The sequence below is a fragment of the Tenrec ecaudatus genome, chromosome 10, assembly GCF_050624435.1.
Source record: "Tenrec ecaudatus isolate mTenEca1 chromosome 10, mTenEca1.hap1, whole genome shotgun sequence".
Lineage (NCBI taxonomy): Eukaryota > Metazoa > Chordata > Mammalia > Afrosoricida > Tenrecidae > Tenrec > Tenrec ecaudatus.
Window position 1 is genome coordinate 21,354,268 of NC_134539.1, and position 12,961 is coordinate 21,367,228.

At 45.0% G+C, this 12,961-nt stretch overlaps 1 protein-coding gene across 1 annotated transcript; it reads right to left on the reverse strand.

Moving 5' to 3' along the window:
- Window positions 1–2,599: 2,599 nt before the first annotated feature.
- On the reverse strand, window positions 2,600–12,689 carry LOC142458953 (cyclin-dependent kinase 4 inhibitor B-like). The gene is made up of 3 exons (XM_075559998.1): window positions 12,498–12,689; window positions 4,301–4,571; window positions 2,600–2,799 (listed from the first exon to the last, which is right to left on the reverse strand). The coding sequence occupies exons 1-3, from the start codon at window positions 12,648–12,650 to the stop codon at window positions 2,744–2,746; spliced, it is 480 nt and encodes a 159-aa protein (XP_075416113.1). The 5' UTR covers window positions 12,651–12,689; the 3' UTR covers window positions 2,600–2,743.
- Window positions 12,690–12,961: the final 272 nt, after the last annotated feature.

The window sequence follows — 12,961 nt, forward strand, 5'->3', positions numbered from 1 at the left end:
CAGCTCCTAATGTACGTTCCATGACCAAACTTTATCACTCTACTGTCAACAAGTTAGGGAAAACAGGTCTCGATACTTTAAAGGATAAAGCATCTCCAGCACTGCAATACGTGCAGTTCGGCTATTGATCCAGGTTCTGTGAAGTGCTCCCAAATCAGATAATCCACCAGCAGATGATATATCCAAGTAGTAGATGACCAAGCCAGCCCAAAGCATAGAAACAGAGAGCATGGACTAAGTTATACACCACAAATAATAATTAATGCACTCTGATCGTCAAGTGTGTGTCGCTTCTTCTGTTCTGCCCAGGCATTTTCCTGTTTCGTTTGCACTTGATGGACACAGTTGTAAAATGTTACAGAATAAAAGCCCAGATGTCTTCATTCCCTTGGTGATTAATTGCGCATTAGCAGATCTGTCTTGTTTCCCTCCACTGTTGTGAAGCATGAGGAAAGGCTGGAAGTAGCATCTGGGTTGTTGTGAAATGTTTACAAGCAGTGGCCCCAGTTTACTTTTAGCCATTTCTCCCACACCATGGTTTAAATGTAAAGCACTGTGAATGGGGTTTGGGGCAGGGGGTAGTTTTAAATTTATGGGCTCCCCCCCTTTTAAGGTGCTCTAATTGCATTGGTTAAAGAGCAGTTAACTGGTTGTTCTTGAGAATATACCTTCTAGACAAGTCTGACTTGACTTCATTTGGACACTGGGGATGGACAAGCTTGATTGTCCAAATCAAAATGGGAGCAGGAAGCATCATAGCTAATACCACGGTGACTCTGCTGTCAGATACACATTCCTTTCCTCCAGAAAACCATGTGACCACTTAGTGTGGCTTCTGGCTTGTCTGGAAACCTCGGTAGACCTGAGGTTTCAGCAAAAAGTTTTTCTATTAGCTTAACAAAAAGAGAAAACACTTTTTGTTTAAGGTAGAATTTGTTTAACTCACAAAGATCTCCAAGATGTGCTGAAACGATAGTCAGATACGGAAGAATTTATACTGTAAAATCCTATTGGGGGTGGAGCATGGGTATCATGCACCAAATAAAACTGTTCTTCAGAATGAACTCCCCACCTTGCTGTGTCAGTAGTTACCTCTGGGGAGAGGTGTGAGGTCCCAAGTAGCAGTGAAGGAAAATATTCCTTTTGTTCTGTATTGGTTGACAGTCAGTGCATTTATATATTAACTGGATAGTGTTTTGTTTCATTTTTAAGCAATCAGATGTTGCTTGCTTATCCCCAGTGGCCAAGCATTCACCTCAGCCCATGCCATGTAAAACTTGTCTAAAGAGTGATGCCAAGAAGATGGCACTGAAGACTAAGACCACCCTCGCCCTCCAAGAAGACCCATGGGTTATGCTCTCATCTAAGGCCACAAGCTCGGCTCCATCTGGGAGCCACTTGGGAGAAACTGGGAAGTCCGGATGAGGTGAGTGAGGGTGTTTGCGCTGGAATGCAGTCCAGTAAGGCAGAGGAACGCCTCCGTCTCCAGCTGTGGTCCTGTAGGTCCCTCGGGTTCATTTCAGACAACAGCCCTGTGGAGGAGTCCCTTTGTTACCCATTTTACAGAGGAACAAATTGAGGCTCACATAAGGGGCTGACTCACTGTGGTAGTCTATTTTTGGTCTGTTCTTATTCTTTTTGTTAAAATAACAGCTGTTTCCTTCCCCCCCCCAATTTTATTTTATTGGGGGCTCTTACAGCTCTTGTCCCAATCCATACATATATCCATTTTGTCAAACACATCTGTACATATGTTGTCATCTTTTTCAAAACATTTTCTACTTGAGCCCCTGGCATCAGCTCATCCCCTCTCTCCCCCTGATAGTTTATAAATTATTCTTTTTGTTCTTACATGTCTTACACTGACCCCTGTCTCATTTCACCCACTTTTCTGCTGTCTGTCCCCCTGGGAGGGGAGTCATACATTGATCATTGTGATCGTTTCCCCATTACTCCCCCCACCCTACCCCTACCCTTACCCTCCTAGTGTTGCTGCTCCCCTTATTGGTCCTGAGGGGTTTATCTGTTCTGGATTCCATGCCTTGAGATCTTATCTGTACCAGTGTACATAGTCTGGTCTAGCCAGATTTGTAAGATAGAACTGGGGTCATAGTAGTGGGGGTGGGAACAGCCCTTTCATTTTGCTCAGAAATCTAGTAGTGGTTAGGGAGTCAAGCAGGGCCCAGGGAGCATGGCTTCTTTCTGCCTCAAGAGGGACTTGAAAGGATGATGTGAATGATGGAGACCTGGAAGCATCTGGAGTTTTCTTTACTTCTATGTCCTCGTGCTCACCTCTAACTGTGGCCTGAGTGCCGAAGGGAGATTCTGGGTGTGACTTCGACTTCCTCACAGCAAGGCAGCCTCGGGATGGCTGCCTGCAGAAATGGTGCGAGGACTTTGGGGTTATCAGCCTATTGCTTAATCCACTTGGCTAGCAGACGTTTTAGGCATAGAATGGTTACTCAATAAATGTTTATTGGATAAACGAGTGAGTGTAGGAATGAACACGATTGATTTTATTCCAAGCCTGGCACTGCCACCTGTGGTGGTCTGGTATGCCTAGAAGCTCCAAGCTGAATGCCCAAGAAAACCAATTCAATAAAGAGGCTCAAATTGTGAATTTATTACAAAGCTTTTGCAGGGGAGGGGAGGGGAATGAGGTACAGGAAAAGGGGGAATTGATTATTGAAAATTAAATCAATCTGGAAGGTGAAGGAAGGGTAGGGGGAGTCAGCAGTTTGATTCAGCCATCGTGGTGACAGGCTGGCATGCGCTCTTGAAGTTGGGGGTGTAAGCAATCTGCAGAAAGAAAGGCAGGAGTCAAATACCAGCAGTCAAGACATGCCTGGCTCATTCCCCTCCTTCTTGCTGCCCCCCCACCCCACCCCGCACCACACACTCACACAACTCAGGTACTCATGGGTAAGATTCTCCACATGCCCCAACCCTCCGCACCAAGTCCAAGCCCCCAGACGCTGGAGCGCCAGCATCTAGCGGGCGCTCAGCACCCAGCGGAGGCGCTCGGGGCCATTCCCAGGCGCAGATGCGAGAGTGCGATTAGGGCGGCGCAGGATTGGCCGCAGGGTGGCGAGTTGACGCTTCCAAGAGTTTGCGGTAAAATTCATTATCTCCCCTTTTCCTAGAACGCGCCAGAGCTTGCCAGAAACAACGTTGTCCTGGGGACCCGGGCACACTGGGTAGTCCTTTGCGCGTCCCAGGCTTTTCATGCACCTGGTGCGGCCCTTGCTACGGGGTCCCCTAAGACTGTGGCAAAATAGATTAGAATAGAAGCGTTTATCCCACTCGCGCCAATGCTTTCCTAGTCGACCTTGAATAAAATCCGCTTACGGTTTCGCCTTACAAAATGGGACGTCCGCCTCCGCTCGCTCAGATCTAGCTACCTACGAGCACCCGCGGACCTTTTCGGTCCTCCAGTGCGCTCCCTCCCGCCGCAGTCCTTGAACTTGGGAGTCTCCCTCTACTGGGGGAGATGGGGGCAGTGTTACTCACTTCCGCCCATCCAATTTCTCTAGGGGCTCTTGGTAGCTCTCCTCCTCTCCTGTTCACTTCGTTCTTTCTGCACTTACGGCGGTTTCCAAACCTCCTTCAGTCACAAAAAGCTTCGGACCTGACTCCGTTTAGTCCACCGCGGGTCCGCGCTACACTGTGCTTGGGGAGAGGCTGGCTGGCTGGGAAGACCCCCTCACTCAGGCTTCTCTAAGGCGCCAGCAGGATACACCCAAAGGACGGAAACAAAACCTATTGCGGCCAAGTCAGCTGGACCAGCGACCCAGTAGCCGCAGGGGTGGGAGGGTGGAGGGGCGCGGGGAGGGGCTTAAGGTCACCCTGTCGGTCCATCGCTTGCCCGACAGCGCCACCAGTGAGCCAGAAGATGGATTTCACCATTTTCAAGGCGGGTGCTTTACCGTCAGTTAGCCTTGCACATTTCAGGTATTGTTTTCTTTAGATATATTGTGATTAAAAAATATATACTACTCTTTCCCACCCCCTTAAAAAAAACTTCCAAAAGTTGGCACTTAAGGCAGATGGGGAGTTCTGGGTGCGCACTGGGTTAAGTGCTAGGCTGCTAGGGAGTCCGACCGGTCGGAACCCATTCGCCCCTATCCCGTCGCCCGCGCTTCCCAGGCGCCTCTTCCCAGGCGTTCGCTGAGCGCGAGCAGAGGTAAGCCCCAGACTCGGCCTGCCCTTCTGCGCCAGCCCGCCCCCCGCCCCCCCTTTCTGGGCTGTCCCGGAGCTCCCAGAGCTCAGTTTTAGTTCCTGGGCATCTGCTCTTTCTTACCTGCGGGGTCATCGGCAGCGGCAGCTGCCTGCAGATACTGGACAATGTGCTGGTGACCCCGCTCCTTAGCCAGGTCCACGGGACGGCGGCCCCACAGGTCCTGCACTTCCAGGTGCGCCCCCGCGCGATGCAGCATTTTGAGCGTGTCCAGGAAGCCCTCCCGGGCCGCGTCGTGCACCGGCCGGGTCAGCGTGGTTGGGTCCATGCAGTTGGGGTCCGCGCCGTGGAGAAGCAGCAGCTGCGCCACCTTCACGCTGCCCATCATCATGGTCTGCAGGAAGAGCAGAGAACAGTGTTAGGGTCACAGATGTACCAACGGTTTATTTCCAAAGCCCCGATCTTACCCACCCAGGAGATGCTTTTTTTCCTCTGCCTTTACTCCCACAAGTGCCCTCCTTCCCTCCCCACCACAGCTCTATACAGTCTACATCGCAGTAGATTACATTCCACATTGTTGGAGGAGAAAACCAGGAAAGACTGAAGGTCTAGCTAGATTTGACCGCTGCTAACCCATGGAAGTTCTGGTAACACTTACCAGGGAATTTACTTTTCTTACAGCCTCAAAAACCATATTCTAAGGTCTTTAGACGTTGGAATGGTCACAAGATCAGGCGTATATTCTTTGTTAAATCACCAGTTCTGTATTTCCTTCTCTTATTTTGAGATGACACAATCTCAACCACAGGTGCTTGGTTTTCAGTGTTGCGCGTTCAAGTCCTGAACTTGGTAATTCTCTCTCGACATATTTTTGTAAAAAAGGAAGCTTTTTTCCCCCTTTTTTTTGGGGGGGGGGTCAGCGTATTAAGGTACTGTGTTTAAGCTTCAGCTTTTTAAAAAAGTATAACATTAGTTGATTTATGTAACTAGCCTTAAAATTCCTTCCTGTAGTAGGTTGAATAGTGCCTCCCTCCACTCCCCGCTATATCTGTAGCTGATCTCTTGAAACACGTGAATATATTACTTTACCTGTCAATAAAGATTTTGCGGATGTTAAGTAAACGGTTGGGAGGTGGGGAGGTTGTTCTGGGTATTTCCGGTGGGGCAAGCATCATCCTGAGTGTCCTCAAAGAGAGGATACAAAAAAGCTGTGGTCAAAAAAGCAGAGAAGATGCTTTGTGGCTTGCTGTGAAAACAGCAGGAACGGGCAAGGAAGAGAGGTGGCTTCTAGAATCTGGGGGGCGGGGTGGGGAATGGGGGTGGGGGTGGTAAAACACAAAGAGTTGTAGTGTTCTCCAGAGCTTTGAAAAGAACCACCAAGGGAAAGGGCCTAGAAAGTTTTTCCAAGGATTTGTTTTCCATCATGACAATGTGCCCATTCCTTCTTTGAGGGCAGCAAGGACTACTCTGTGAAAAATTTCCTTGGAAAACCTTACTCCATCTCCCAAACACAACCCTGTTGTCACTCCTTCAGTATTCGTTTTGTTCAGCTTTCTCTAGTGCCCTTGCTCTGGCTTGCTCCCCTTTCAGCTGTTCTACTACCCTGTAACTCTAATCTCGGCTTCTTTGCTCTCCCTTGAGTGTCCCTAAAAGAAACTCGGTGGGTCGTATTTCCCAATAAAGCCTGTTAATAAAAAAATTATTTTTGTTCTTGGAACTCAAAGAACAATGAATAGGAACAAAAGTTGAGTCCCTGCAGGAAGAAAGGTGCAGTTTTGACTTGGTGTAAATTACAGCTTGCAGAATTGGTCTATGAAAGATTGGAGAGATGGAAAGGCAGCCTTCAGAAGTGAATTGACCTAGATGGAGTAATGTCAAGAAATAATAGTTTTGCATTTTGACATTTTTGTTTCATAAATATTTCTATTATTTTGTAGCCAAAAAAAGACAAAAGAAAAGAACCACAGCTTTGTGAAGCCAGATAGATTTTTAATGCTCAGGACTAGAAGATTGAACATGTGTATTTTTAAATTACTAAATTTGTGGTCATTTGTTACACTAGCATTCCAAAACAAACATGCCCTTCTACAGGAGGCACTCAACCCCGTTGCTTCTTAAACTGCCTGTGATCATTTCCAAAGAAGGATTTTTAGATGGTATGCACCATCCAAGCCACCTTAGACTTTGGGAGCTCCCTGATGGATGATGGTGGTGGAGGGGTCCTCTGAGAATAACTGTTCCCTAGTTATACTTTCTTGCGTGTAGTGACTGTGTAATGAGAAATGCATTATATCCTGTAACCAATTAAATACAAGTGATCTGTCTAAAGCAAAGAGAGGCAATAAATTCTATGGTGGTTGGATCGTACCCATAAAGAATGAAAAACAATTAAATTAGTTTACAAATGGACAAAGGAAAACATTATGTGAACCAAATTACAGCTACTAAGCACTGCAGCGGCGGCACCATTTTCGCTTATCCAGTCAAGTCACTCACTTTGGTCATAAAGCTGGTCTTGATCGAAAGTACAACTATTAGTCTCTGCTCATATGAAGAAAATGACTCAAAGCCCAAAGAAGAAAGCAGTTCATTAGACTAACAGCCCAAATGAACCACAGGGACCAGAAGAATTAGATGGTGCCTGGCTACCATTACCATTTGTTCTATTGGACCAACAGAGATAGAGGAACCCCAAGACTATCATCCTCAAAGTCGGAACCCTTTGAAGTCGGAACTGAATCTATTTCTGCAGGTCATCCTTCAGCCACATAATGAGCCTCTAAAATAAGCAATGCTACTTGTGAGTGAGTAACATGTTCCCTTCAACAATCAACCCTATGAGATAAAAACATCATAGTTTACCCAGAAGCGAAGATAAGTCAAGGAGGGGAAGGGAATCTAGAAGAGTGGAAACAGACTGAGCATAGAAATGAGAATGTTGACAATTGTGAGCATTATAATCAATGTCATAGGACTATCTATATAAAAATGGTTAAACTGCTCATCTAAAACACAAACTACCATTAAAAATAAAACACTGAACATAATTTAATACATTGGACTATGAAGGAAAACCAGTCTTGAATATTTCTTCTTTTTAATAGTCATAATTAAAAATAAAAATCATCTGTAACTTATTAAGCACCTTTCTGTATATATTACAATATTACATTCTATACAATGTCTACCAATGAACAACCTCTACAATGTCCTTCATAAAAAGTTTCCTAGGAGAAGTGGCCATCTAGCCCAGAAGCAACAAAGCCCACATGGAAGAAGCACACCAGCCTGTGTGATCAAGAGGTGTTAAAGGGATCAGGTATCAGGCTTCAAAGAACAAAAAATAAAATCATTGTGAATGAGGGGGAGTGCAGATTGGGAACCCAGGACCCATCTGTAGGCAACTGGGCATCCCCTTACAGAAGGGTCTGGGGGAGGAGCCAGTCAGGGTGCGGTGTAGCAACAATGAAACATATAACTTTTCTCTAGTTCCTAAATGCTTCCTTCCTGCCCCCCCCCCGCACCCCCTACTATCATGATCCCAATTCTTCCTTACAAATCTGGCTAGACCAGAGGATGTACACTGGTACCGATAGGAACTGGAAACACTGAGAATCCAGGACAGTTATATAAACCCCTCAGGGCCAGTGGTGAGAGCGGTGATACTGAGAGGGTGGAGGGAGGGTGGGCTGGAAAGGGGGAACAGATTGGGGGAACCTATTACAAAGATCTACACATAACTTCCTCCCTAGAGGACAGACAACAGCAAAGTGGGAGAAGGGAGACGTTGGACGGTGTAAAATATGACAAAATAATTTATATTTTATCAAGGGTTCATAAGGGAGGGGGAGCGAGGGGGGAGCAAGCGGGGAAGGAGGGGAAAGTGAGCTGACAACAAGGGCTCAAGTAGAAAGCAAATGTTTTGAGAATAATGGCAACAAATGTATAAATGTGCTTGACACAATGAATGGATGGCTAGATTGTGAGAGAAGTTTTATGAGCTCCCAATAAAATGCTTTCTTAAAAAAAGGAAAAAATAAGTGTTAAATTGTAACTACTGGAATGATATCTTGAGAAGGGAAAGAAACAAAAAGACCTAATTGTATTAGAACATCAGTTCTCAACCTGTGGGTCAGGACCCCTTTGGGGGTTGAATGATCTTTTCACAGGGTGGGGGGGGAGAAGGGGGTGGTCAGCTAAGACCATCTATTTCCCATGGTCTTAGGAACTAAAGCACAGCTCCTCTCTCAGTCTTCAGGCGGGTCCATCCACATGCAGATATGATACGGTGTTTTGCTTCAAGACAAAATTTCACTTATTTGTAATTAGAAATAAATATTTCACAACATAGTTACATATTGTTTTGTGATTAATCACTGTTTTATGTTCAACTTGTAACAATGAAAATACATCCTGCATACCAGATATTTACATTATGATTCATAACTGTAGCAAAATTACAGTTATGAAGTAGCACCGAAAAAAATTGTATGGTTGGGTGGGTCACCACCACATGAGGAACTGTATTAAAGGGTATGGGCATTAGGAAGGTTGAGAACCACTGTATTAGGAGAAAAGGCCACTTAATTAGAAGCAAGAGTGGTTAATGCTTCAAACAATAGTCTACACAAGCTAATCCTGTACTCTTTTCATATCATAGCATTAAGGGTGTTGTTTCTGGAAGACTACCAGCACATACAGGCAGACAGAGCTACCTGCTCAATCCTCAGTGGCTCCTTGGAACCAACCACTAGCTTGATATTTACTATAATGTTCTGTAAATATTTGTCAACTAGTCCAAATATAGAGAAAAGAGCATGAATCTTATACAAACCATATGTACATTTTTCATTTTATAAAAATGTAAATATTACATACTACTTACTATAGTGCTTTAAATGGGGGGGTAGCAAACTAAAGAAATAAGCAAAGAATACTAATCCTCCCTGTTTCCAGAGCAACTACGATCCTGAAATTGAAATGTATTTCCTCTATGTTTTTATGTTTTTACCATACTACGTATGCAGTTTCAAACAATATATACTACTGTTTTGCAACAGAAATATATACACAAATGCTATCACATTTTAAGAATTAGTTTGGAACATTTTTAACTTAATTCAACATTTTGTTTTGTGATTTCATATTGATTCATGTAAATCTAGCTCATTCATGTTCCCTGCTACAGTAAAGATTCCAATTATTAAGTCATAACTGACATATACATTTCCTTATGGAGAGTCATTTAGGTGGTATCTAAGTTTTTGGCAATTACAAATGAACTTCCAATGAGCATCCTCATAAATTATCTTTGTACTCTTGTGCACTAGTTTCTCCAAAGAGTAGCATTACAATTGGAATCATTACCTCACAAGAGATGCACATTTTTTTAATGTTAAAATACAATGATTTTCTTTTAAAAAAAATCTTTTTATTGAGGCTCATAAGGCTCTTATCACAATCTGTACATACATCAATTGAGCAAAGCACCCTTATACATTCATTGCACTTGTCATTCTCATAATTCACCTTCCACTTGGGTTCCTGGAATCAGCTCGGTTTGAGATGCACATTTTTAACTTAACTAGATATTAACAGATAACTTTCAAAGTGATTGTAACAACAGCTACTTCACTCATTTATAAAAGTTTCTATTTGTACCACATTATCACATGAAATTGTCAATATTTTATTTTTTAATGTGATAGATCCAATTGAGTGGCTATATCCTGATAACCTGTTAGGTATTTAGATTTCTTCTGTAACTTGTTCATATTTTTGCCTAATTATTGATTTACATAATTTTAAAATCATGGCATAACAATTCTTTAAGAGCTATGTATGCAGAACATTTCTTTCAGTCATAATTGTAGTCTTTGTCAATAATCCTTTCCCCCTAATAATTACATTTTATACTACCCCCCCAACTATTGAGGAAATTATTTTCTACCTGGAAGTTATACAAGACTATATGGTATTCCCTTTCAAACCACATCTTACTTTACAGATTTAAGCCTTTAGTCCATCTGGATTTGATTTTGCATATGATGTGAACTAGGAATTCCTATTTCTTCTCCCCTCCCCCTTCAATATATAGGGTTATTTTTCTGAGCACTGTTTATTGAATAACAGCCATTCCTCAGTGATTTATAAAGCCACTTCTGTCATTAAGCAATATGCTGACTCTAATGATGTTTCTCAAATATCTACTGAGACAGTGATTATTTCTTGGCTAGATTAATGTGATAAAATCCTAAATAGATTTTGTAGGGTAAACCAATGTTAAATTCTTGAGCTAGTCCATGGAATGCTAACTTGGATTCCTCTTCAATTTTGCCATTCCAATTAAAAAAAATAAGTTTATTGGGGGCTTGTACAACTCATCACAATCCACACATGCATCCATTGTATCAAGCACGTTTGTACATTTATTTCCCTCATCATTCTCAAAACAACTGCTTTCTACTTGAGCCCCTGGTATTGGCTCATTTTCCCCTCCCTCCTGCTCCCTCCCATCTCCCATTGCCCTTCCCAATTTTAAACATTTGTTTGTTCTTGAGAAAAATCAGTTTCTACTCTGGTAAGCAGTTACAGTCTCTGAAACCCACAGGGGGTGTCTCTGAGTCAGAGTTGTCTAACCGGCAGTTTCTTTCCTTTCTTCCTCCCCTCCTTCCAGTTTCAGAATTTATTTGATAAGGAACGAATGGTTTAGTTTTTAATGTAAAGTATTTCTTATTTCCAATGGCTGAAGTCCTAAACCAAAGTAATTTTGTCCTTTTTTCTATATTCTTACTTCCCAATTAAAGAGGAGTCAAGCGCTAACTACCTAGCTTTCTTTTTCCTTTTGTATCTAAGCAAATCCAGATCCAGTCGCTCCTAACATGTACCAGGGCTCCAGGGCCAACAAGTAGGTCTCCAGGCTGCTGGCAACATTTTGAGGCTGTGAAATTATGAAACTGCATTACGAATATTTGTTAGCAAGCTCAGTTACTTCTCTTTTGTATGCACTCCGCCTCTCAAATTTCAAAATGTCTTCCCACTTCAAGTCCTCAAAATTTCGTTTTAGGGCATTTTAATTTCTATTTGTATGTTAAAGTGTACCCAGTATAGTCTTTGTACCATAGGTTCAAAAAAGAAGACACCTTGTGAAGGTTGGGGTAGGGATCCCTTTCTTTCTGTTATGGAGTTTTTTTTTTTAAACAATGTATGTTATGGAGTTTTGGAAAAGTGCATTTGTTTCGTATATACGTTTGCTTCTGTAGATCCAAAACTTATTGTTGCCACCAGAATCTAATTAGGTTAGTGACTGCCAGGAAGAATTCGGTATCTTCAAGTAAGATTTAGGAAGTTAATGAAGACGGAACACATGAGAGACTGGCCTCCCCCTTAGCTTTCGGGTATCTTCCCCACCCCCCTCCTTCCTTCCCTCTCACACCCAACCAGGGGGAGGAGAGAAATCAAACGTTTTTCCACAGTTAAGAATTTGAAACTTAAAAAAAAAAGGAAACCTCCGTCCTGAATAAATGATGTATATCAATAAGTTAACATAGCAAAAATAATAGGAAATACTCTCAACTACTTGGGAAACAATATCTCAAGCGAGATTGAAAGAAAGTGTGAGGTTTTGCCTTCTTCAATTAGATCCGAATGTCTGAAGTTCTTTTTTACAACCAGCATACATTTCCCCCCTCCCCCCAACTCCGTTACAAACACACACACACACACACACACACACACACACACCTGTTCCTTGAATAATATCAGTATTTATTCCAACAACTCCAAACCCATCAGTGTCCAAGCTATCCAAGACAGGATTCGGGCTCAAAGAACCCATGACTCCCAGCGACCCTAGAGTGGCAGGGTGGGACTTCTGGGGCTTCCCGAGAAGGCTGGAGACTTTAGGGGTTCAGACAGCCTCATCTTTCTCCCTCGGAACGTCTGAGGGGTTCCAATGGCTGACCTTGTTTGAAGCTCAAGGTCTAGACCGCCGCGGCTGCTCAGTCCAAACTCCCCCGCAGGCGCGCTAGTCTGAGTTTCCTTGACCCACGAAAGCATCTCATTTTATCTCTAACATTCTAATAAAGAACGTCTCTGCCTCCATTTTCCGACGCAAAGCCCAGCTCCCCTTTCTAGATCGTCACACCACTCCCGAGATTCGCCTCCCCAAAAGCCTCCCATCGTCCCAGCCAGGCTTCCGAGGGTCTAGGGCGTCTCCCCAGAAGGTCCCGGCCCCAAACTCCCTTGGAGAACATCAGCCCTGCCCCGCCGGTCGCGGACTCCTCCTCGAGCCCGGTGCTCCCGCGGTGCCCGGACCCACCTGGAGCGCCGTGCGCCCGAAGCGGTTGCGCCCGTTGGGCTGTGCCCCCGCGCCCAGCAGCTCCCGCACCGCCCGCTCCTGGCCCCGTGCAGCCGCGCTGCTCAGCAGGTCCGCGTCCTGCTCCAGGCCGTTCCCCGCACCGCCGCTCGCCATGCTGCGCCCCGCGGTCTAACTCCCGTCCCGGCGACCCGCCACCAGTTCCCGCGCCGTTCCCGCCCGCCCTCTCGCCACCCGCCCGCCCCTACGCCCCTGGGGGGCCGGAAGCCCGGCCCAGCCAGGGCTTGGCGCCCGTTTTCCCCACCCCCCAGACCGCGGGACTGTCGCCTCTCCCCTCCCCCGCGGGCCCTAGCCGCGTGCTGCGCCTCTGCGCCCCCCCCCCCAGCGGAACCCGCTCCGGGGGGGGGCGCCCTGATGTTCGCCCCACACACCAGGGAGAAGGCTCGGCCGGAAGCGACCCACTCCCC